The following is a 26,372-nucleotide window of genomic DNA, read 5'->3' as shown; positions in this document are numbered from 1 at the left end:
CTGTCCTGGCCTGCACTCCATCCGGGACTCTGAGCGCTTGGAGACTGGGTGCTCACCTCCCTGCAGGAGCTGTGAGTTCTCCCTGGGCCTCTGCAACCATGTTCTCGGCATGCTCAGACTTGAGCAAGTGTCCTCATCTGCACCCCAGGATATAGGGTGTGCTTGGCCATTTACAGGAAGCTGAGATGCCTCTTTCTAAGAACAGTTTATGTGGCACCGAGGCATGTAGTCCCAGGAGGCTGTCATCTGCACCCCTTGTTAGGAGCCCCAGGCTATTAGATAGCCCTCTAAGTGCCCGCCAAGCCTGAGTCACTGCGATGGCTTCTGTGTTTACATTTCCCCAAGGCCCCTGACATCTGTTCACTTTCATCCTGTGTCCTCGCTTCTAACATTCCAGCAGGGTGAAAGGAACCAGGATAACTGTTATTTCATCAGGGAGGAAACTGAGGCAGCAGGGAAGCCAATACTGGATCATCCTAGGGAGCAGCAGGGCCAGGCTGAGTATATCCTAGAGGGGCAGTTCTTATGGGACCTCTCCAGTGTATTTATTCTAAATCCATTATTAGCCAGGTATGGTGGCACATACCTGTAATCCCAGTAGCTCGGGGGGCTGAGACAGGAGGATTATGAATTCAAAGCTAACCTTAGCAAAAAGTGAGGTGCTAAGCAACTCAGCAAGACCCTGTCTCTAAATAAAATACAAAATGGGGCTGGGGATGTGGCTCAGTGGTTGAGTGCCCCTGAGTTTAATCCCCTGTACCTAAATAAATAATAAATAAATCCATATTTACCAGTCTAATTTTGGCAAAGCATGGTAGAGTGGAGTGTTATTAGGCTACCTTCAGAGGGTTCTGTGGCCACGTGATTTGGGGAAATGTCAATGCTAGGCAGGACTCCTGCAGGCCTGTCATCTGGGCAGACATGTCATGTTTCTCATTGGTCCCTGGGACCCTTCCTTCATGTCTCTTAGCAGCCTGCAGAGCACCTTGGGAATCCCTGCTCACAGCATGTGAGCCCTGCATCCTCCCTTCACTCTAACAACATCTGGTAATGAAGAATTCGCTTCTTGAGAGCAAGAGCCATATTTCATTCTTCTTGTGTCTGCTGTGTTCCTACTCAGGAGTAATTAGACTTTCTTATAGAACAAAGCTCTCCAGCAGCCATTCCCTCCCCACTTCATCCCTTCTTTGATGCTCTCACCCCTCCATTCATTTCGTCAGCAGCCTGAGCTTCAGCCATCCCCAGGCAGCACAGGGTGGGACACGAGCAGGGTTTGGCACTGAGGAGTCTATGTTCCTCCGGTTCTGCAGACACATCAGGGCTGGCCTCTGGTTTTGATCTTTAGCCAAGTTCTGTCCTCTGTAGGGACTTTAGGACTTCCTCACCCCACACTAGAAGACCCCACCAAAGCTGGGTCTCGAAGAGAGTGGGACTGAACCTCGTGTTAGTGAGACCTGTTCCTAAGTGTGTCTCGGGGAGCCCCCATGGAAATAGGGTGCTTGGAAAGAGGGAGCCTAAGCAGCCACTTGTATCCCAAGAATGACTACAGTACCTTTGTATGGCCTCCCACCCACAGCCTCCCACCGCATAGCAAATCCAGCTTCAGACTAGTTCTATAGCAGCTGCTTCGCCTGAAATGTGACACGGGCTTTTAACTGCTGCTTCGTTTTCCTAAAGACCCCTGTTTTAAGATAATTCAGTCACTCTCAGCTTTCCCTGGTTACCCTTGGCCTCCACTGGAGAATGTAAAGGAACCAGTGGCTGATGCTGGGGAGCCGAGGAGGGGCCTTGGCTTGGAGGGAGCTGGGGCACAACTGAGCTAAACTTCCAGAAGCAGCCAGACCGTGACACCTCCCAAAATCTCCCTGAACCCTGTGCAGCTGCTCTCTATAGAGAGGCATTAGTGGGTCCATCTGGGTTTGGACCAGAAGGATACTTTTTGTTCATCTGGAGCAAGCTCAGAATTACCTCCCAGAGGTCTCTGCCCATTGCAGGAGTTCTCCCCCAGAAGCTCTGTGGATGGCAGGTTCCTGGCCTGCAGCCCCTCTGGGGATGCTGTGCCAGCCACCTCCACCCTCACACAGGCTCTGCCAGGCCATGCAGTGCCAGAGAGTTCTGATCAAGGCGCCTCTGCTCTGCCCCTACCCAACCCAGCCGGTGTCTGAGCAGATAATACTCTTGGTTCTGCGGTCGGGATATGCTGCTCAGGGCAAGAAACCTCTGCTGTCGGCCTGCTTGGCTCCTCTGCCAGTTCGTTCCCACCTCCAGACCTTTGCTCTCCGCTACGCCCTTCTCCAGGGTCCCTCCCTAACTCCCCTCATGCTGGGCCTGCCCTGCTCCCTTTCCTGGGAAGCTTTCCTCACCTGCTCTGGCCATGCGCTTCCCGCCTTCAGTGACATCAGGATGTTTGCAATTGGTGAATCCTGTTGGACTGGCTTTCAGGGTGCCCTGGGGAAGGAACCTAGGCATTGCTCCTTTGTGCTTTGTGCTTGCTCTCTTCAGTGCCCAGTGAATGTCGACTGGCACCTGCAGTATTTTTTAGATTTATAAAGCACTTTCCATCTGGATTTTGTTTGATTCTTACACAAATCCTGGCGAGGCTGGCAGAGTGAGAGCATTCCTACTTTACAGATGGGGCCGCCAAAGACCAGGAAGGTGGAGTGGCCTGAGGCTACCAGCCAAAGGAGCCACAGGACAAAGAATAGCAGCCGCTGCAGAGCCAGCACCTCTGTGCATAGTGCTGGCAACCCTGCCGGGCGGTGCTGCTGGTCCAGTTTTATAGATAGAGAACCAAAGCTTGGAGAGGCCAGTTGCACCTGCTCCCCAGGTCCGTTTTCTTCCGTGCCTATGTCCCCCTCACCCAAGCCAACATGGCCGAGGGTGCCTATGGAGATAACTGTCGGGCACAGGAGCAGCTTCTTTCTGGGACTGGAGAAGGGGCTTCCATGTAGAGGTGCCCCAGGAAGGTGAATGCCCCCAAGAGAGCCAGCCACATGTGGGCCAAGTATTCTGTGTCCTCAGGATAGCTGTGCAGACCAAGGCAGGGCCCTGTACTTCTCTGCACCTACGTTTTCATGTCTATAAAATAAGGCCAATATCTGCCACCAGACACTGTTTCGACATTATTAAACAATTGAATACATGTGGAATTGCCTGGCCATAACAGGCACCCAGCATGGTGCTGGGTGGGTGGCAGGTCGAGTGAGTCCTCCAGTGTATATCTGGCCTCTGGGAATCGAGTTCCTTTCCCAAGAGCCAGCAGCAGGAGCCTGCACCAGGCCCAGAGCAGAGGTGGGCAATGGCCTTTTTTCCCTGCCATTCATACCTAGAGATGGTCCTCCATGACTGTCACTTTACCGTGGACAGTCAGAGGTGTGAGCCATGAGTGAGTCTTGGTGGGCCCTCGCTGGGCCTGTTCAGCACCTGTGTGGCCCACAGAGAGGCAGGCAGAGCCCACATCACCACAACTTCAGGCCCCTCAGTTATTCTTTCTCTGGGTGAACTTGGTTTGGCTGCATGCTGGTCTCTAAGGTCTTGTTTGATCCTTACACAAATCCGGGTGAGGATACACATCCTCTTAGCTGGGCCTTCAGCCCCCTGGGTTCCAGCTTCCCCTCTACAAGGTGGACACATGGGTGCACCTCCCTGGAGTGGTGTTTTGAGGACAAAAGGGATAATGTGTCTGAAGTGCTTGTCCCAGAGCAGGGCTTGCCAGTGGACGGTTATTTCTAAAGGATTGGAGGGAAAGTCCCCTGAATAGGCCAGCAGGCTTAGAGAGAGGTCACCTGAAGAGCATCCTCAGGAGTGTCTGGGGGACTGGCTCTGCTCCCTGTGCTATGGGGGGAGGGAAGAGCACTGCCCTCTGGCTTCTCCCTGGGGCTGGGGGGATGGGGAGCCAGGCCTGTCATGGGCTGGTCTGGCCAGCTGCCCAGTGCCCTTGGGTGGAGGGGTGCTGCCTGGGGGTCTTGCCGCCTTCACAGGGGGTCCTTATGCTCAGGGCTGCTCCTTTGGTTCCCTAGAGTTGAAGAGGACTTGGACCAGATTCTGAAGCTGGGGGCTGAGCCCAAACCCAAGCCCCAGCTTAAGCCCAAGCCACCAGTGGCAGCAAAACCGGCACTGCCCAGCAAGCCGCCTGTGCCCCCCAGAGCAGGTGCAACTGAGAGCATGGCGGGGCGGCGGCAGCAGGTCCAAGCCATGGACGAGATGGACATCTTGCAGTACATTCGGGACCATGACACACCTTCCCAGACCTCTCCCAGCCTCTTCTGACCCCACTCCATGCTGCCTGGCCCTGCACACCCTCTGTGGAGGCGTATGTGTGTGCAGCCAGGACATCCTTGGGACAGGTGCAAGCCTGGGCCCCAGGAGCACATAATTCTTTTTTCTCCTGGGCTGTGGGCTTGAGGTGGAATCCCTGCAGAATACAGGCTGGAAGTGACCATGGGAATTGAAGCCCACAGTGTCCGTCTAGCTGGGTGTGGAGGGGAGACTAAACATGGAGCTGCTTGGCTCACCAAGGACAAGGTGAGAGGTGAGGGGACCCCGGGAGGTGTTCCATGGGACAGGGAAACCTCCTACCCACCTGTGCCCACTGGCTCTGCCAGCCCAGCCTCAAAAGGAAGACCTGGCCTGACTGGGCCCAGGCTGAGATGAGGGAGCACCCATGCCAGGCCACCCAAGAGTCTCTGCTTAGCATGCCAGGGCCTGGAGAGGCACACTGAGCAGAAGAGCCCTGCTGTCCAGAGTGCCCTGATGAGTCTCTCATGAGCCTCATAGTTACCAGCCCTAAGGGGAGCAGCTGGGCCCAGCCTGCTTCTCTGGGATATAGAAGACTGCTGGATCCCAAGTTTTCCTTCTACTTCCTTTCCCAGGAAGGGTCTAGCCAGCAGTGACCTCCTTGGGCCTCTGGGCACAGAGCCAGCACCCCCTAGACCTCTGCATGATCTTGGGACTTGAGTTGGCTTTCTTCCCAGTGCCGTCTCCTGCTCTCCAAGGAACATGATGCTCTCAGGCTTCTGCTCCAAGGCCTTGCCTATCCTCAGGATCTGGACTTGTTCAGTGGCCTTTCGCCAGTAGAATCACCAACCTAGGGAGGAGCCTTGTTCCAGGGCAGGCCAGTGCCTCAGAGTTCTCCCAGCCCCGCAGAACCCACAGTGGGGCACACAGTGCTGGCTAAGATGCAGCACCCAGGAGACTCAGCGAATGTTGCTTCATGGAGCAAATAATATTAGATTGTCTTTCTTGGATGTATATTCTCCATATTCAGAGCTAGTTTTTAATGAAACAAAATAGTTTTTAACAAAATGCAACCACTGTTGTTTCTTGGTGCTGTCCTGCCTGGCAGAGGCATTGGAAGGGGTCAGGACCTAGGCCTGTGACCCTTTCCTGATCAGGCCCAAGAGCCAGCCCAGGGGAGGCCCCAGGTGACGTGGGCCAGTTGTTTGCCACTGTGTGACCAGTATCCACAGCTCCTGCCCTGTGCAGGAACCGCAGGGCTGGGTTGGGAGCCCTGGGCCTGGTCTGTCATCTGTCTTACCACAGCCCTCATCAGCTGCCTGCCCTTGAGCAGGTCAACACCCAGTGAGAAGATGTAGGTGGTACTGGGCAGAGTTCTGCCTTGCCTGGTCAGAGGGGCTTCTCTCCTCAGGGACTGGGAGCTGGCTGTAGAACAGCTTCCACCCTGACTCATCTTTCCCTTTCTCCATCTGGCATTCAAACCCTCCACCCTTCACCTGTTCGTGCCCAGCCCTGCACCCCACAGTCTCTGCTGGCTGTGAAGGAAGGCCTCTGAGGACCTGAGACCATGTAGCCAGGTCTTCCTCTGAGAGTCTGCCCAGTCAGTACTGGCCCCAGCCCTCCTTTGGGCTCTTCGCAACCCCTGCCCTCTCCTCTGCATCCTGGCTATCAACTCCTTATCCTTCCCCACCTCCCCGCCCCCCTTTTCTGGGTGACTGGTAATGTAGGAGCAGAGGATGTAGCTGGCAAAGTGGCCATTGGACCAGTCCCCTGGCTTGGGCCTCTGACAGAATCTGGCCAGACACTTTAGTGTGGGTTTGCCCACTGCACGCCCTGCCTCCTCGGTGGCCTGGAATTTTCTAGATGCTTCTACAGAGGTCTGTGTCCCTGAGACATGGCTGTTCCAGCTGTGGCTTGTTCTCACCATACATCTAAGACCTAAAGCCAGTGGGTGACACCCAGTCATCCAGTAAAGTCTGTGTGCGTGCCTCATTCTGGAATGTGCCAGTGATGTCCTTTTCCATCCCTGGACTGATGGGAGGTGGTGGGGGGTGTCAGGGTGCAGGAGATGCATGTAGGGGGTTACTCATAGCAAGAGACAACCAGACGAGCTTCCCTCGTGGGACCCCACATCTTCTGTTGCTCTGCCTCATCCTCCCAGCTGCCTCTTACTAAGGTAGGGCAAAAGGAAGAGGAAGATTCTGTTCTTTTCCATTGTGTAAACTGAGGCAAAGGACCCAGAGGCGCAAGCCCAGTGAGGACATTAGGCCAGTAACTGATCATCCAAGACCTGTGTGGAAAGGGGAGCCCTTCCTTCTCCAGGCCTCACCTCCCACCCCCACACTGCAGAGCTCTAAGCTGGGACCATCTAATGTCACACAGCCCTCCTGGCCTCTGCTCTCCTGCTAGAGCTCCGGTTCTAGGCTGCTGCTTCATCCCTGAGACCCAGAGGTTCAACAGCAGATGCTGCAGGGTGACACCCACTGGATACCTGAGAACAGGTTCCCGGGGAGCCAGGGACTCCACACACAGGACAGTCTGTGGGCTGATATCGCTGCCTCCCTCCCCCATACCTTGAGCTTGGCTCTTGCAGCCGAGATTGAGTTGGGAGTCTGGGTTCCCACAGACCATCAGGCCATTCTGAGGAGGACGGCTCAGCCCCAGAGCGTGCAGCTGAATTCACCGTGGAAGAGAAACAGAGGCTGAACTGGGGACGGTGTCCTTTGTTTACTTGGAGGCCATTGCAAGCCCGGGTACAGGATGTGCCATCTGTGGCTGGGCTGCTCCCTTTCCCCTGCATTGTTTCTCTCAGGAAGCCATGAGTTCAGGCCAGTTCTGGAAAGTCCCAGTCTTCGGGCTGGACCTAGCCAGGCCAGTGTCCTGGGCTCTGCTGGAGATGCCCACCCATTAAGCTCCAATCTCATGACCATGTCGATTTGATGTGACCAGACCTCAGCTCACCCATGGTACCCCGAGGGCTGTCCTACCACTGGAGCCCTCATGCCAGGTGAGGCAAGATAGCCACGTCACTCTTGGGGACCCTGTTCCTCCATGCCCAGCTGACAGCTGAGTTTTGTGGATTTAACTGGCATGGAAGGTCATGGTCAGTTCTCTAGCTCACCAGCTACCCAGCCGAACACATCCTGAGAAAGAGGGCCACAGAGCTACCAATATGTCCCTGAATAGTGGCTTTGGCTGGACAGCAGTCACTTTCCCGTGCTGTGGGGGTGTGTGTGTAGACTGCTGGCCACCCAGAGCAGGCACAGTTAAGGCACAGACCCCTTTAAATGGTCCTGTTCACTGCAAACTCCCCGGGTTCAAACCATCCTCTGCTTTGTGCCGTTGTGGCTAGGGGAAGCTGCCCAAGGGGCACGTGAGTGGTCATAAGTGGCTGTTGGTTCTCCTGGAGCCCACAGCATCCTGGTGAAGCAGTGGTCAGGCTGAGTCACCATGGAGCTATCTGGGTTCCAGCCCAGCTGGGCTCTGTGAAGTCCCCTCACTCCCCAGTGCCAAGCAAGGACCTTTACCCTGACTTATGTGAATGTAAAATCCCATCCGTGCCTAAAAAATGTTTTAGTGGCTGGTCCCTCCTCACAGAGGGACCCTCTGCCCAGGACAAGCTGGCTGCAGGGTGGGTGACCAGAAACAGGTCAGCTTTAGCTCAACCTCCAGCCGGGTGCCCCTGATCTCTATGCTGGATGTTGTGCTATGACATGGTGAAAACAGAGTGTGCAGACCTCCACCTGCCCAGTGTGCTGGCCTCTGGCTCCTGTTGTCCATGCTCTGGCCACTGGTGAGAACTGAGATCATTCTCAGGACGAAGCTGCAGCTTCTGGCTTGGGGATTATGGGCTCGGCATGAGGCTTGGTAAGCGGACTCTAAAGGCAACTTAGAGGCCTGATGCATCTCTGCCGACTCAGCAAAGAGAATGGCCTGTGAACAGATTGTTAATAAAGCTGGGGTAACTCCCTCCAGCCTTGCTGGCCAGTTGTGTTATGGTTCCTCATTCTCAAACCGTATTCAGTGGGCATCAACTGTGTGCAGGAACTGTGTCCCTCAAGCAGGGAATCAGGAAGGAAGAGGCCTAGGAAGGCAGAGAAAAGCATGACAGCCCTCCTGGTCAAGAAGCACCATGTTGCCAGGTGTGGTGGTGCACATCTGTAATCCCAGTGACTCAGGAAGCTAAGGCAGGAGGATCGCAAGTTCAAAGCCAGACTCAGCCAATTAGTGAAGTCCTGAGGTCCCAAGCAACTTAGCAAGACTCTGTCTTAAAATAAAACATAAAAAGGGCTAGGGGTGTGGCTCAGTAGGTAAATGCCCCTGGGTTCAATCCCTGGTACAAAAAAACAAAAAAAGTGCCTCATCATGGTGGCAGTCACAGTTGGTGTGCATATCAGCTGCTGGGAGAAGAAGGATGAGGGTACAAACCATACCGCACAAGCAGGGCGGGCGTGGTGAGGGGCCTGGCAGCTGCAGCTGTGGCCAAAGAGGGACTAGGCCTGTGCAGACAGCTGGCACTGCCATGGAGCTGCTGTCTGCAGTGCCTGTTCCTGGCGTGGCGGAGGACACAGAGACGGAAGCTCCACCGTTACAGCTGGTCCTGCCAGGAGCCATGCAGAGCCCTTGTCTCAGTCCTGTTCTTCAGGCCTCCTGCCCAGAGACAAGTAAAAGAGGCACCTTGTCCTCCATGCACCCTCTCTGCCCCCGTTCTTCCCTCTTTGCTGCCTGCAGCAGGTATGGTTTGTTGTAGCAGCCTGAGCCCAGCTTTTGGTCCCTGCACCAGTGTCCAAGGGCTGCCATAACAGAGTGGCTGTAAACAACAGAAATGTTCTTTCACAGTGTGGAGTTTAGACCTCTCAGATCAAGGTGTTCTCAGGGCCACGGTCTCCAGAGTGTCTTTCTGGCTTCTGGTGGCTGCTGGCAACCCTTGCATTCCTTGGCTTATAGCTACATCACTCCAGTCTCTACCTCCATCTTTGTGTGACAGACTCCCTGTGTGTCTCTGTCTTCACACAGGGCTCTCCATGGCCTCTGTGTCCAAATTCCCCTCATTGGATCAGGACCCGTCCTAATCCAGAGCTTACTACCGTATTCACATCTGAGAGACCTGTTTCCGTACAAGACCTTCACAGGTTCCAGGTGGACATGAATTTGAAGAGACCATCTTCAACCTGAGTTGCCAGTCACTCAGGTTGAAGAGTGTCTCCTCAAATTCATGTCCGCCTCCTGCCCTGAGTGGTGGACATTCACCTCCTGCCCTGAGTGCTTGGCATTAAGGCAAGGGAGGCAGCTGCCCCTTCTACCCTGCAAAGCCATGGCCTCCATGCTGGTCCCTGTAGGAAGCCCCTTGTCCTGGCCCTGTTCTTCAGACCTCCCGCCCCCTGGGGCATCAGTGACTCACTTGGGGCTGTCATGCTAACAGTGGGCAGCAGTGTTCCTCCCTTTCTGGAGGGCAGCACAGCTCAGGGAGGGTCTTCCCTGGCAGGTAGCATCTGCCACCCAGAGACTTGGTCTCACGTGGCCTGATGGCTGTTCCAGGCAGCTGCCTCCTGGGGCTTCCCCTCTGCATCTCCTCATCTCTCACCGCCCTCCAAGGAGATCAGAGAAGTTTCTTGAGGCAGGAACCCAGAGCTTCCAGAGCCTGAGGGCCTCAGACAACTCCTATGCCCCGCATGCTCAGCTGGTTTCCTGCCTCTGGAGAGCAGACCCTTGACATCTCCACTGTGCACTTCTGTTTTTCTTTTGCCTTAATGGCACTTTGTGGACTTCCCCTGAATTCTCTGGTCCCAGAGGGCAGTTTTGTAGGTCAGAAAGTGGACAGTAGATTCCTTGTCCACCTGTTTCTCAGACATCCATGAGCAGAGTCTGAGTTTGATGCACTGCCCCACCCCGCCCCATGACAGCCGTGCTACACTCCCCAGGCTGGTTCTAGGACTCTCATGAGGTCCCCTCTGAATTTGAATCTGGACCTCCCAGGCTGCAAAGCTCCTGAGTGTGGGAATAGAAAACGCTGCAGCACCTTGGAAAGAAGTCGGGCAGTTTATCATAAAAGCCGGATATAAATTTATCATACAACCCAGCAACTCCCCTCGTAGGCATGTGCCCAGAAAGAAAGGGAAGTATGTGCCCACACGAGGCTTGTACAGAGATGTTCACACGGCAGCATTACCTACCACGCCCCAAAGTGGAAATAATGGAAAAGGTCCGTCAGCTGGGGAATGGGGACACCATGCAGTCTGTCCATACAGCGTAATGTCATTTGGCCATTAAAAAGGACTGAAGAGGTGACACCTCCTACAGCGTGAATGAGCAGCAAAGCATCATGCTAAATAAATAAGCCGGACTCGGAGACCACTTATTGTTTCCACGTCCACGAATGTCCATGGCAAATCTCAAGGCAGAACATAGATTAGTGGATGCCTCAGACTGAGGGTCAGGACCAACAGTGATTGCAGATGGCCACAGAGGATCTTTCCTGGAGCGATGGAAATGTTCTCAAATTGGATAGTTGTGAGAGTTAAACAATTCTGTAAGTTTACTGACATGATTTAATTGTACACTTAAAAAAGTTAATCTTACGGTATATAAATTATACCTCAATAAAACCATTAGAAAAAAAATAGTGACTGGAAAAGAAACAACCAAACAAATTCATGGGCAGTAGAATGCAGTGGCTAAAAGTGTGAGTCAACTCTTGTCTCTCTGGCCTCCTAGCAGTGTGACCCTGGGCCAGTTCCTTAACCTCTCTGTGCCTTGGTATTCCTGTAAAATGGGAATGATGATTGTATTTGCCTATTAGGCAAGCCAATATTTGGAAAGTTCTTTGATCAGTACCTGGTGCATTGTGTACATTACATGTGAATAATTAAAATAATGTTTACTTGTCACTCCATTGTCTGTGGTGCCTGAGAAATTCTGGAGGGAGGGCCGGACTTTGGGGTGGGGAGGGAAACCAATGGGGGTTGCCATGGAGGGCGGATGTAGGTGAGAGGAGGGTCACCCCCCATGAGAGGTCATTTTCTGCCAGTCACTCAGTTTCTCTGAGTCCATCTGCCAGGGAGGGTAACAGGCCCTGCTTCTGCTGCCTCATGGTGGGGTGGGGACATGGGAGATGGCACATGCCAAAAAACCATTTGAGACCCACAAGAGGCCCAGCATGAGGAGCCTGGAGCCCGGGGGGCCTGGGAAGTGAAGAGGGGCCAGATCTGGGTGGGCCCTGGAGGGCCGGGAGGAGGCAGCTGGAACGTGCTGGAAGCCGCGGGCTGTGGCGCAGGCGCTCCCCCAGTACACCCCACACTGAAGTTTTCCCTGCACCATGGAGATGCGGAAATAAACACACTGCCCTCCCTCTCAGGGCCCCTGACCTTTTGTTCAGAGCAACTGGCCAGTGGGGGAGGGAGGCGGGGAGGGAGGCGGGGAGGGAGGCGGCTGGCTGAGAAGGCAGGAGCTGCCCCTTCTGTGGAGCTCCCCATCCACTCCCCGCTCTCTGTGGGCCCGAGTGAGCCCTCACCCTTCCTCCCAGGAGAACCGCCCACAAAGACTTACGCACAATGTCCACAGCAATTCCCTCTGTCCAGAGGAAGCCACCCGAACAGCCTTTAGTGGGTCAGCAGACAGACCGAGTCTCCATGTACGGTGCTGTGCTCTTCAGCAAGGAAAGGGGAGACTTCCGGTGGCTCCAGCATGAGCGGATCTGAAAAGCATGTGGGGTGAAAGAAGCCAGACCCCAAGCCATGACTGTAGGCTCCCATTTATATGGAATTCGGGAAGAAGCAAAGCTGTAGTGACAAAGAGCAGGCACTTCAAGGGGACAATCAGAGGGGACTGACAGCAGCAGGAAACCTTTAGACCCATAGAGCATGACGTGAACGTGACCACAGGTACTCACCCAAACTCACCACCTGGACACTGAAAATGGGGGACTTTATTGCATTTACATTATAACTCAATAAAGCCATTGAAAAAGGAAGCTCAGTCCAAAACTGAACATTTATCCAATCCAGAAATCATGCCCCTTGGTGTTTACCCAAAGGAGTTGTGGACATAAGTCTTCCACACGTGGATATTCACAGCAGATCTCTTCATAATTCCCCACACTTGGAAGCAACTAGGATATCCATCAGGAGGGGAATGGCTGGATGAGCTGTCACACAGCTGGACAGTGGGACACTATGAAGCACCGTACAGAAATGAGCTATAAGGTCATGAAACGTTATTGAGGGCCCTTGAGTGCACATTAGTCAGTGAAAGATCCAGTCTGAAAGGCCCCGGATGGTATGACTCCATGGAAAAGGTAAAACCACAGAGACAGTAGAAAGATGAATGGTAGCCAAGTGTGAGACGGAGGGAGGGATGAGCAGGCAGAGGACGCGATTTTTAGGTCAGAGAAACTGCCTGCTTAATTCTCTGTGGATATGTGTCATTGCATTGGTACAAACCCTAGAGTGTACACTGGTGTGTACTCTGGTGTGGACTGGGCTGGATGATAGTGAGGTGCCACGTAGGTTCATTGGCAGTAATGTCTGTACTTCTCTGGTGTGGGGTGTCAGTGGTCAGGAGGCTAGACCTGTGTGGGGAACAGGAGGATACAGGAACTCTCCACTTTGTGTTAAATTTTCCTGAGGAAATCACTCTAAAATCGCTCTTTAAAAATCTACTTAAAATAAGTCATGGAGGATGCTCCCTAACCTGGAAGACTCTCTGAGATGTTGGCCCTGCGCCACCTTCCACGGTGTTCCCCACCTGGAAAGCTAAACCTCACCTGAAGATGGGCAAAATGGAGAAAGGAGTTGGGGGGCACCCTTGAAGGAAAGGAGGTCCCCAGAAGGGAGGTTCCTTTCAAGGCCTTGTTTCCTTGAAAGCACCTCTCTCCTCCGTGTGATTCCCATCTTTCCTCTCCCTGAAGTTGTCCTGGGCGGCAGGTGGGGAGGACGCGTGGCAGGGTGGTAGGGCCTCTCAGAGGTGGGTGACATGCAGCTGAGCAAAGCCAGCCATTGGCAGCCCACCCTCCTTCTCTCCCTATTTGGGATGAAGATGAGAGCGTCCTTGAGCACATCCAGGGTGCTCCCCAAAGCCCTCAGGAAGCTCCAGGGCCTTCCAGGGAGGAGACCCCCTGGTCCACCTGGGCCCCTGCAGTGGGCTTTAAAGTCACAGTCCTGCTGAGATTCCCCTCAGGCCCCCATGAATCAGAAAGTGCCAGTCCTTGGCTTGTTGGGACAGGGGAAGTGCTGCTGCATGGCTCTCAGGAGGCAGAGTGAGGGAGTGAGGGTCATGTCCCTGAGGCCCTGGGACTCTCACAGGGTGCTAGAGCAGTGGGCAGGGTCCTGGTGTAAAGGTCCCCTGGCTCTGTCTCCCAGGACAGTGACCCTCTTGCTGCTGGCAGTGGCCCAAGAAGGGGAAAGTGTTTTGTTTGGCTTTGTTTTGTTTTGTCCCATGGTTACATAAGGACTGTGACTATGCTGCCAGCTACAGGCTAGGAACTTTGCACAGGTCATATCCTGTCCCCCTACCCCGTACCTGCTGTTGCCTCCGCCTGTTCCTGGTATCATTCCCCCGCCCCTCTCCTGGCATTGATGGTTTGGAGCTCAGCTTTGGAGGGCCTAGACCTGAGGCTCCAGGGTCCTAAGTTTAAGAAGGAGACCTGGGAGCCCCAATCCTAGAATGGGGTACCTGGGCTCATGTGGAGATCAGGGCAACAGAGGGACCTTGGCAAAAATGGGAAGCTATGGACAAGGTCCCCTGTCAGCTCCCCAGGCCTGGCCTCACTCGGGTCCTTTTCTTCACCTGTCCATCACTCTGCCGTACCCCTTCCTCGTTCATCAATAATTATCTGTTTCTCCTATGGGTATTAGATTCATGTTTTTCTGACTCTTTTCAAGTTAATTTTGGTCATTTATTTTTCAAGGAAATTGTCCACCCTATCCAGATTTCAAATATATATCTTATTATAACTTTGAAAATTGTGTATATCCGTGGTGTCAGTTCAGTTTTCATTTCTAGGGTTGTTATTTGTTCATCTCTTGATTACTACTCGTATTTATGAGAAATGTGTGCTGCTGGTCTTTGTAAAAAGCTAGCTTGGTTTTTTTTGTTTGATTGTTTGTTTGTTTTAGACTTTTATTTATTTATTTAGTCATACATGACAGCAGAATGTATTTTGACATATAAAACATACATGGAATGTACATACATCAATCATATTGTCTATTCTATTCTGCTGCCCTTCCTATCCTCCCTACTCCTCCCCTCCTCTCCCATCCTTTCTCTCTATGCTAGCTTGGTTTTTAAGGATCTATTTTACTATTTTTTTCTAATTTAATATGTTACTCTTTTGAACTGTATCAAATTTGTTTCTCCTTTTAATTGTTTTTAGTCATTTTTTTTTAGACTCATATCAAATTTTTATTTGCTTTCCATTTTTGTTGTTGTTGTTGTTGTTGTTTAATTTTAGAAAACACTTTGGGCTACAAATTTTCCTCTGAGCTCAGTTTGGGCCATCTCCCATACACTTTATCATGTGGTGTTCTCATGTTTATTAATTTTCAAGAAGCTTAAATTTGGGGCTGGGGTGATAGCTCAGCAGTAGAGCGCTTGCCTAGCACATGTGAGGCCCTGGGTTCAATCCTCAGCACCACATACAAATGATAAAGAGAATAAAGGTGTTAAAAAAAATTCCTTCCTTTAAAAAAAAAAAAGAAGAAGAAGAAGAAGCCTGAATTTGAAGTTTTTACTTCTTGTTCAAAACAGAATCTGTTTAGAGTACAACTGATGTTTGTATGTTTGTATCTTTGTTCCCAGAGTTTTCCCACTATTATTGCTACCTTTTTGTAATTCATTTCTAGTTTCACTGAATTATATGGTTTGAGGATGGGAATGTATAACTTTTACTTTCTATAATTTGAAATTTTTCTTTACAACCACACGTACACATACCCACACACACCAATAGTTAGAAATGTTCCATGGATATTTTATATACATACACCTTATTTGGAGAATATATATAGTTTCGAAGTCATTGATTATGTGTCTCAGAATTCTCTTTCCTTACTTCCTTTGGGTCCACCTAACATCATTTCTGAGGATGTTAAAGTGTCCCGCTGTGGGGAGGGTTTTGTCAAATTCTTTTTTTTTTTTTTTTAAATATTTATTTATTTATTTATTTTAGTTATCGGCAGACACAACATCTTTGTTGGTATGTGGTGCTGAGGATCGAACCCGGGCCGCACGCATGCCAGACAAGCGCACTACCGCTTGAGCCACATCCCCAGCCCCAGGTTTTGTCAAATTCTTCTGGGAGTCACTTGGTGCTGGTCTTGGCCAAGGGTGCTGGCAGACTCTGGCCTTGCCTCGGAGAGGTGCAGGATCCCAGGGAAGTCTCCTCGCCTTGAGCCTCACTGTACGCCTGGCTTAGCAGGGAGCAGGGGGATGCTGCTCACCTCCTGGGCTCATTCTGGCTTCTGACTCTGGGCTTGTGCTCCAAACCCATGTTTGTGTGTCTCAAGTCATTGCCTTCACAGAGGTGCCTCAGAGCCACGGGCAGCAGGGTGGGGCGAGGAGTGGAAAGTCTGCCCACAAATAAGAGTTTCCATGGGTTGTCAGGCTCCACCTGCCCGGAGCCAGGTGCCCTGGACACCTGTGTTTCTTGGATGGCCATCAGTGTTCCTGAGGTCCTGCCAATCAATCAGCTGACAATATATGGAGATTTGTTTTTCCTGTGCCAGGCAGGCCAAGACATAGTTATTCTTAGCAAGCCTGATCTTCTAGGCTTCCAAACATAAACCCCAGAACTTCAGGACCCTAGAATTTATGAGAGGCACACCTGCCCCCTTGGCGCTGAGGGCTGAAAGAGGAGGCTAAGGGGGTGTAGACAGGCTGACTGTCTAGTATTAACTCAGGGGCTCCTTAAAAAACTCTTAACTAGAAAGACAGGAAACTCAACTGGGAAGTAGGAGGCAGAAGTGGGGACTATAGGATGTGGGTGTGGCAAAGGCTGGAGAATAGTTTCCCTAGAGCAGAAGAGTGGGCAAGGGTAAGACCTGGACTCTCGGGGACCATGGGAGATGAGCCAATGAGAGGCAAGAGAGCACTTCCACACTAGGACCAAAAGATCCAAATGCCTATCTATGCTCCCTAGTTCTACTTCACATTAACTCGAAGTCCTAGCCAGAGCAAGTAAGAAAGAAGAGAAAACAGGCATCCAGAGAGATAGTAAGAGAATCAGTAAAACCCCCTCTAATTACAGATGACAAGAGCTCATATGTAGACAATCCTAGAGAAACACACACACACACACACACACACACAACTATTCTAGCTAATACATGAATTAAAAAAGAAAAGAAAAGAAAACTGAAGGGTGCAATAGTCACAGAAAAAAATCAATTGCATTTTTATACACATTGGGAAAAGGAAATTAAGAAAGCCATTCCGTTTATAATAGCCTCCAAATCTAAAATGCTTAGAAATTAATTTACCCAAGGAAGTGAAAGACTTGTACACTGATAACTATAAAACACTATTGAAAGAAACTAAAAAATACCTAAGGAGATGAAAAGACATCCCATGTTCATGCTTTAAAAGACTCCATATTATTATAATGGTAATAATCCCCAAATGGATACATAGATCAGTGCCATCTCTATCAAAATCCCAATGACCTTTTTTAAAAAACAGAAACAGAAAAACTGATGCCAAGATCCATATAGAATTTCAAGAGACCCTGAAGAGCCAAGCAGCCTTTGAAAAGAACAAAGTTGGGGGATTGGGGGACTCACACATCCCAATTTCAAACACTACTACAAAGTTATAGTAATGAAAACAGTGTGGTATTGGCACAAGACTAGACACATAGGTCAGTGGAATGGATGTGAGAGTCCAGACACAAACTGGTACAACTATGGCACTTGATTTTGAACAAGGGCGCCAAGACCATTCAATGTATACAAAGTAGTCTCTTACAATTCAACAAGACAAATAATCCAATTACAAAGTGAGTAAAGGACTTACATGGACATTTTTCCAAAGAAGATACACAAAGAGACCACAAACATGAAAGTATGCTCAATGAATATCATTAGTCTCAGGAAAATACAGATCAAAACCCATATGAGCTGCCACTCATTTTACCAGGATGGCTAAAATTAAAAGTAAAATAAATGTTGGTGAAGATTTAGAGAAATTACAACCCTCATACAGTGCTGGTAGGCATGTAAAATGATACAGTCAGTATGGCAAATACTTCTTTATTTCTTCAAAAGGTTAATCAGAATTACCACATGACCAGGAATCCTACTCTTAGGCATATATTACCAAAATAATTAAAGACAGGCATTTGAACAAAACTTGTGCAGAAATGTTCATAATGGCACTATGCACCATAGCTAAAAGGTGGCAACTACCCGGATGTCCATTAGCTGATTGATGAACAAACAAAATGTGGAATGGAATACAGTGGAGTGTTATCCGGCCATAAAGTATTTGAATTCCAGCCCACGAAGTATCAGTACATGCAGCAACATAGATGAACCTTGAAAACATGAAATTGAGCAAAAGAAGCAAAGTCAGTTTCAAAAGACCACATACTATACATTACCCAGGCTCATGAAATATCCAGAAAGGCAAATTCAAAGACAAAGAGAGCAGCTGAGTGGTTGCCAGGGACTGGGGAGGGAGGAATGGGAAGTGACCACTTGGTGGGTGTAAGCTTTCCTCTTGGGGTGACGAGTTGTTCTGGAAGAAGATAGTGGTGATGGTTGTGCGACATTGGGAACGTACTAAGCACCACTGAATTGTACACTTTAAAATGGTACATTTTGTATTTTGTGTATTTTATCACCCCTCCTCCTAAAAAGAAGTGAGTACCCAGGGTATGATAAGAATAAGCCCAGAAAGGGAGGTGACCTTGCTGCCAGGCCAGAAGGCCATGGAGTGGTACATGATGTGGAGCAGGGGGTGACCTACCTGGGAAATTAGGGGGTCACAGAGCCTGGAGGTATGAAGCAAGCAGGCAGAAGCAACATGTTTCTATAGTTGACGTCAAAATCCTGGTGGAGAGCCTGCTGGGAACTGCAGGCCTCCCAGGTTTAAGAGGCTCGTGTGTGTGTGTGTGTGTGTGTGTGTGAGTGTGTGCATTTCCTGTAACTAATGTGGGCTGGGACTTGTCTGTCTTGGCTGCATTAAACCGAAGACAAGTTCTCCCTGGCTTGGCAGGAAGCATGTGAAGCTACTGCCAAGACATCTGTTTCATCTTTCTTGGCAACGTGAGGCCTCCTGAGAGAGAGACTGCAGCTTGGAAATGGGAACATCCGTACTTCTTTCTCCTATTCTCCTGTGGGACTTCACAAGACGCTCCGGCCTCAAGTTTAGAGAGAGTCACATGCAGGAGGCTGGGCTGCAGAGAACCCAGCACTCAGGGGAGAGGACCATGTGGGGTGCTGGGCGCTGGCGGGCAGGTAGCACAACCAGGGCAGGCCCAAGAACAGCCCGGAAATCCCGACTTGGGAGCAGCGTCTGTCCTCCTCTGTGACCTTCTTGGCTTCTGATGTGGGGAAATTGGGGGAACTGGTCTGGGAGAAAGAACATATGGGCTTCTGCTCAGATAGGCCAGGCCTGAGTCCCAGCATGCTTCCTCTCTGAGTGACCTTGGGCATGTTCCACAGCCTCATCTGTGAAAAGGGAAAATATCTTGTCTCTAATACCAGGGACCTGCCACTGACTTGCTGATATTTTATGACAAAACTCCAGTCACAGAGCTGTCCCTGGGAAGTCCTTAAAACAGGTGTTGAGAAGCAGGGTTCAGGTGTGGACAAAAAAGCTACTGAGTCTACAGTTGAGACTCAAATGACCATGGACACAAGGACAGCCATCTCTCTGACCAGCCCCAAGGCTCCCTATGGAACAAGTACAGAAGTGCCCTTAGTTATGCGACATTTCTTGCCTTCTGGAAACTTTTCTGAAGCTCTCAGACCTGAAAAGTCTGATGAATTTTTTTTAATATTTTTATTTTTTATAATATTTATTTTTTAGTTTTTTCAGCGGACACAACATGTTTGTTTGTATGTGGTGCTGAGGATCGAACCTGGGCCGCACGCATGCCAGACGAGCGCACTACCGCTTGAGCCACATCCCCAGCCCAAATTTTTATTTAAATATTTAAACATTAACTAGACCCTATAAAAGGAAATCGGCAGGCCCTGTTTATTTCGGAAATTTCACACATTCTGAGGGCAAGGTCTTAGAAGCATTTAGTCTATTTTCTGTTGCTATAACAAAACACCTGAGACTGGGTGATCTAAAAAGAATAGATATTCATTTGGCTCACAGTTCTGGAGGCTGGGAAGTCCAAGAGCAAGTGCTATCATGTGCTTGTCATCTGGCCCTCTTACTGCATCCTACATGGCTTTACATGAGGAGACAGAGCAAGTGTGCTGGCTTGGGTGTCATTTCTCTTCTTATAACGCCACTAATGGGATCATGGTGGCCTCACCCTCAAGACCTAATCCCATCCTAATTAGCTCCCAAAGGCTCTCCATCCAAAAATAACTAATGTGTAACTTTGGGAATTAAGTTTCCAACAGATGAATTTTTGTGGACACATTCAAACCATAGCAGGTCCTCTGGGAAGCGGCATATCCAGCACCTGCCGAGTTCTGGCACCTTCCAGGCTGATGGAGCCCACTGTGCATCAGGTGTCACTGTCTCCCTCACTGGGAGTTGCAGTGACTTGTCTGAGGAGAACTGAGAAGTCACTGAGCTGGAGTTAGAACCACCTCGTGACAACCCAAAGACTTGGGGTCCCTGTCCCAGTCTACAGGTGGGTCAGCAGGGTAACCTTACAGTTGATTTCTTAAATAGCCTTATTGAGATCAAGTCCACATACCCTGCAATTCACCCATTTAAAGTGTACGATTCAGTGGGTTTTACTATATCCATAGAGTTGTTACACATCCGCCACCACAACCAGTGTTAGAACTTCTTCGTCATCTCAGAAAGGAACTCCACACTTCTTAGCTATCACGCTCCCATCCCCACCCCTCAGTCCTAAATAGAGACCTTCTGTCTCTACTTCCCCTCTGAGCATGTCATATAAACACAACATGTAACGTGTGGCCTCTGGGCAATTCTGATTATTTCACCTTGTTAATGCTTCTCGGTTTCATCTGTGTTGTACGTGTCTCAATACTTCATTCCTTTCTGAGGCCAAAAAATTTTCCATTGTATGAGCGCACCATGTTTTTGTTTATCCATCCATTAGTTGATGGACATTGGGTTGATTCCACCTCTTTTATTATGAACATTCGTGTATAATTTTTTTGTGTGGACATAGGTTTTCATTTCTCTTAGGTGCACCTAGTAGTATCGCTGGGTCATGTGATAATGGAGTGCTTAACTTTCTGAGGAACTGCTAGGCCATTTTCCACCATTGAACATTCCCATCAGAAGAATCTGGAGCTCGCCATCTCTTCCCCTCCTGTAGATCTTTGTCTTTTTAATCAGAGCCATGTTTATCAGAGTGACATCTCCCTGATGACACTCTTTAGCATCTTTTCTTGTGCTTATGAGATATTTGCATATCTTCTTTGGAGAAATGTCTATTTAGATCTTTTGCCCATTTTTAAATGAAGTTGTCTTTTTACTAATGAGTTGTAAGAGTTCCTTATGTATTCTAGATATAAGTCCCTTATCAGATACATGATTTGCAAATATTTTCTTCCATTGTGTGGACCATTTTTTTTCCCCACATTCTTGATGGTGTCTATTTAAGCACTAAAGTTTTAAATTTAACTGAAGTTTATCTAGTTTTTCTTTTGTGGCTTGTGCTTCTGGTATCATAGACTTCCCAGTTTTTTCAATCAGTATTTAGCATGGATAATTATGACTACACCAAAACAGTCATTTGGTTTTTTAAAAATCTACTGAATGAGCAATCATAAGGATTTAAGAAACTGCTCAAGAACTGTTGAGTTTTTGTGTTTTCAAGCCCAGACTTTAAAAAAAAAAAATTCTTTCATTATATTTCACTTCATTCCAAAAATAATTTGATGCCACTTTTGAAAATTCAAATAAGGCAAAATACTATAAGTAAGGAATTCTGGACAAATTGAAGTATGCATTGAAGGCAAATCCAAGGGTAAATTAATCTGTAGAATTGCATACATAGAGTTTCCCAGGGGCCAAGGCAAAGAGGAGAATGCAGTTATTTATGATATATGCAGAACCATGACATGGAAACCACCTCGTAATGTAGAGGAGGCTTGGCTTTCTCCGGCACAGAGGCCAGAAATAAATTTCTCCCCTGGCTCCTCTTAAATGGAAATGCATTAGATTTATCAGTTAAAACAGCTCACATATCTTGTCCCTGATACACAATCTTTTCACAGCCCAATTTTCTTCTCTCTCTCTCTCTCTCTTTTTTTTTTTCTTGATCCACAACTCTCTTCCTGCCAATAGTTTTTGTCACACATGAACTTGTTCTTGTTGTAATAATCATTTGAAAAACATAAAAGGGGGGTGGAGGTGGAGCTCAGTGGAAGAGCACATGCTTAGCCTGTGTGAGGCCCTGGGTTCAATCGTCAACACCAAAAGTTTAAATAAAATTAATTAATTAGGGCTGGGGTTGTGGCTCAGTGGTAGAGCACTCGCCTAGCACGTGCGAGGCCCTGGGTTCGATCCTCAGCACCACATAAAAATAAATCAATAAAGCTATTGAGTCCCACTACAACTAAATAAATATTAAATAATAATAATAAATAAATATTAAAAAATTAATTAATTGAATTGCTCTGAAAACACAAATATGAGTATCTCACTTCCTTTCTTGAAGCTCTTCAGTGGCTCCCAGTTGCTGTCAGGGTAAAATGCGACATCATCGATGTGTCTTTAATGTGACTTGGAGGAAGCATCAAGTATGAACCCCAGCCCACAGGTGCCATGCGTTTGAGCCCTCCCCACCCTGGAGTTCAGCTTGCCAGTGCCTTGGCTCCGAAGCCCTTGCTCAGACCTGGGTTTCCTTGGTTTACGTGCCTTCTCATAGGTTTTGTTAAGCGAAATTTGATTCCAGAGGGAAAGAATGTCAGACCTCTAATGCTCTGCACCAGTTTTTAAAGAAATTAAGGTTTTTAGAAATAACAAGAGAGTGCTGACATACGCCTGAAATCCCAGCAGCTTGAGAGGCTGAGGCAGGAGGACCTCGAGTTCAAAGCCAGCCTGAGCAATAGCAAGGGGCTAAGCAACTCAGTGAGACTTTGTCTGTAAATAAAACACAAAATAGGGCTGGGGATGTGGCTCAGTGGTCGTGTGCCCCTGAGTTCAACTCTGGTACCAAAAAATAAAAATAAAAAAAATTAAAGAGAAATACTTGTTCATTATAGAAAATACAGATAAACCAAAAGAAAAAATTTACACAATCTCCTTTTGTGAAGATACTTATGGCTAACCTTTTGAAATATTTTCTTCTAAATTTTCCCTGTATATACATACATGTGAAGTTTTTTGTTGTTGTTTTTACAAAAATGCAGACACGGACTGCCATGTACCATAAGCATTTTAATTCAATAAACATAATTGACATCATCATTTGAAGACTGAAACTGTTACTGCTCGGTTTTACTGAGTTTAAGAGGAAGCATTTGGGTTGGACGTTTGGGTTCTTTCTACTTTTTCTCCTCCTTTCCTGATTCTGGGCTCCAGGGTGACTTTTTGGACCATGCTACGGCCATTCTTTTAGTTTGCTGGGTTCTCTGTGACTTGAAAGCATGATGTATCTCCTGGTAGGGCCATTGCCACTTGTAATAATGGCGCCTTGTGGCTTAATGAGAACAGGCTCTATTAATCCCTCTTTGTCTGACCTCAGACAACCTCGCCCTCAGTGGAAGCAGGATTCTTAGGCCCTTGGGACCCTTTTGAACTGTTGTCATAGTGATTGGTGCCAGGGGCAGGGTCACTGAGCCAATATCCCTAACCAAACCATCTCTGTCTTAATGAAACCCACAGATCATGGCTGTTCAGTCCCAAAGATGGAGAGAGAAGTGATTAATCAAGCAACACGGCCAGCATTTGGTCTGAGTGTACTAAGGCTGGGGTGCCCCACAACCTTCTGGAGCCTGGTAACTTTCCCCAAAAGAAAACTTAGCTGACCTGCCCAGAAGGCCCCCAGGGTGAGACTGCTATAGCCCCAAGGCTCTGGAGCCACTCCCAAATGCTTAGCTCAAGCCCTTGGGGGCCTCTCAGAGAATGCTGTCACTGAAACAAGCTCTGACCCCAGAGACTCTCAGGCCCGCTCCCTGTGGTGCAGGTGGGGAAACCGAGGCCCACCAGAGCCGGCTCTGATTCCAGAGCACTCAGCACCTGAGATTCTAAACCAGGCCCTTTTCCTCCCCACCTCCCACTTCTGAAAAGGAGTCTCTTTAAAAACAGTTGGTATTTTTGCAGTAAGTTTTTTTTTTAAGTCTGATCTGTTAAAAAAAAAAAAAAAAGACCACACACACACCTTTTTGTTTTGTTTTGTTTTAATTACACAAGCAAATCATGAGTATGTTTTCCTTGAAACAACAACAGCAACTACAAAAACACCAGAGCATTGCGGATGGATGAGATTCAAATGCCTTTGGCCTCAGTCCACAATCCCAGCAGCACCTCCCCAGACAGACAGGGACTCCTGGTATGGTGCACGTCCATATCTGATTTTAAATCATCTAAATCTCATTTGCTTGACTTGAGTGGCCTGGGCAATTGGGGTGATGCAGACCTGTGTACCCAAACCAGGCATGAGCCCAGGCAGCTCACTGGGGCCAAGGGTGACTCTTGGCTGCCCCTCGGCTGGCAGGATCACTCGTAGGGACATACTTCCCTGAAGTGAGTAGGACTTGTTGACTCCTGTGCTGTCCTCATTCAACCTGGGGCTGTGACAGCTCCTCCGTCTTCCTGCCCCAATTGTTGTTCCAGGATCCAAATAGCCCCCTGCTTCTGGCCTGGATTGGATGTCAGGAGTCTGAACAGACAAATAGAGATATTGCCATGGTTTAGCAATCTCTCCAGCAAGCTGTGGGGCCCTGGGGACAGAGCAGAGGCTGTGGGCTCCCAGGCCTACCTCTGGTTTCCATCCCAGCTCACCCCATGCCTGCCACTCTCCTCCAACACGGCAGGAAGCACCCTACTCAGAGCCCCCAGGGAGCATGGTCCTGCCAGTGCCTGATTCAGACTCCAGAACTGTGAGGAAGACATTTCTGTCGTTTTCAGTTACACGGTTGGTGGTCATTTGTATTGGCCACCCTGGGAAGCTGATTCCGATGTGGACCTATGGCGGGACTAAGCAGAGGTGGGACAGACTCCATGGTAAAGGACCCCTCTTCCTGCTGTTTGGAGAAGTGGGGGCCTGGAGGCAGATACAGTTCCAGGAAGTTGCTATGACGCACCTGGAATGAGCTGGTGGGAACAAGAGGACAAGCCCCAAAGTCCTGGAGAGCAGAAGGAAGGAGTTGGGAGGGGTGAGGGAGGTGGGTGGGGGACACTGGCATTGGGGACCAGGCCTTTAGGTTTAATGATCCAGGTGGAGAGGAGCCCCTGGCTGTGCTGACTGCCCAGAACTCTCAGAAGTGATCACACAGGGCTGCAAAGGCTCTGCACAGGTGCCTGATGCCCTGCTGTCCTCTGACCCCTTCCAGCCCTGTGTGGTCACTTCTGCTGTGTACCATTGGCAGCTTCCGACTCTGGGCTCCCAGATTCTGAGCAGTGGGTGAATCTCTGGGGACTGGCAACCATGCTCAGGCTTGAGGGTCTTTGTTTTGGTCAATTATCTGCTTTTCTTATCTGTTTTCTAGCAAGGTTTTGGTGGATTTATTGAAAAGTTATTTTAGGAGCTCTCTATATCTCTACATGTTATCCTTATGGACTAGAATGTGGTTTAGTTTCTCTCTCCTTTGTTTTTTTTTTTTTGTTTTTTTTTGGGGGGGGGGGTATCAGGGATTGAACCCAGGTGCACTTAACCACTGAGCCACATCAAGGGAGCAGCAACTGGGGAGATGGAAAGACCAAGAAGCTTCTGGGGTAAGGGGGTGATGCAGGGACCCACAGATCCTCCGTCATCTCCCAAGGTCATATTCTGCTGCAGAGCCCTAAGGGCAATAGATGGTGGCTCCGGCCTCAGTAAAGAGCAAATGGAGCCAGGCAAGGTGGCACATACCTGTAATCCCAGCGGCTCAGGAGGCTGAGGCAGGAGGGTCGAGAATTCAGAGCCAGCCTCAGAAAAAGTGGGGCACTTAGCAACTCAATGAGACCTTGTCTCTAAATAAAATACAAAATAGGGCTGAGGATGTGGCTCAGCGGTGGCATACCCCTGAGTTCAAACATCAAACAGCAGTATATTTAGAAGCAGCATAGTTTCCTTTGTGGTTCTCTGCTTATGACCCGTCTCCCTCTCGACAGTGCTTTTCACTTGAGCCTTACTGTACTCTCACTCAGAATAAAGTTCTCTTGCTTGGGTTTTGTGTCTGACTTTGAATTTTCTTCCATGGGACACGAGAACTGAGGTTTGGAGCTGCAGCTCTCTACTCGGCTGTGACACCCACCGGGGCTGAGAGGCACTGTGCTGCACGTCAGTCAAAAGGTCTGAAGAGCTTGTTAGGTCGAGCAGGGCAAGAAGCCACCAGTGCTGCTCTGCGGAACTGGCCAGTGGTCAGGCTGTGCTTTGGTCCTCCAGGAGGCCACATCTTCCCAGAGAGGCTGTGCAGGGTGTGCCCTGCTGTCTCCACTCCAGCCCCTCCTGCCCCTGAGGACCCGCACCTCTGCAGAGGCTGCTGTGCTGGTGGCCATCCCAGCTTCAGGGGACACTTGGTGGCCCTCCCTGCCCTCCTCACCATGGTGTGGAGCAGGTTCTTTAGAAAAGACCCTGGGACCCAAGGAAGAACTTCCAGCTTCCAGCAATCTGCCCAGGAACTAAACATGCCCAGGGGACTGAGTTCCCATGTTTGAGTTGCAGGGCCCCAGTTTGGGATGACTAACGGCCCTGGCCCCTTGGAGAACTCAAGCTGGTTTCCTGGCGACAGGTGCTGGTACACTGTGTTCAGCTGGTGGGTGCCAGATTCCATGCCCAGCAGAGTCGTCAGAGGGGGAAACATCACAAACTGGGGATTGCACTG

General features: G+C 49.5%; 1 protein-coding gene across 1 annotated transcript in view; it reads left to right on the top strand.

Moving 5' to 3' along the window:
- Nucleotides 1-11,123, top strand: part of Hs1bp3 (HCLS1 binding protein 3) — a 36,788-nt gene extending 25,665 nt beyond the window's left edge. Inside the window, exon 7 of the mRNA XM_046441329.2 lies at nt 4,020-11,123. Coding sequence (XP_046297285.1) covers nt 4,020-4,269 — 250 coding nt within the window. The 3' untranslated portion in view covers nt 4,270-11,123. The remainder of the gene's footprint in view (nt 1-4,019) is intronic.
- The last annotated feature ends 15,249 nt before the right edge of the window (nt 11,124-26,372 follow it).

Source organism: Marmota monax, unplaced genomic scaffold (assembly GCF_021218885.2).
Source record: "Marmota monax isolate L192 unplaced genomic scaffold, Marmota_monax_Labrador192_F-V1.1 WCK01_AAM20220418_F8-fsc00010, whole genome shotgun sequence".
Lineage (NCBI taxonomy): Eukaryota > Metazoa > Chordata > Mammalia > Rodentia > Sciuridae > Marmota > Marmota monax.
This window is presented reverse-complemented; position numbering and strand designations above follow the sequence as displayed.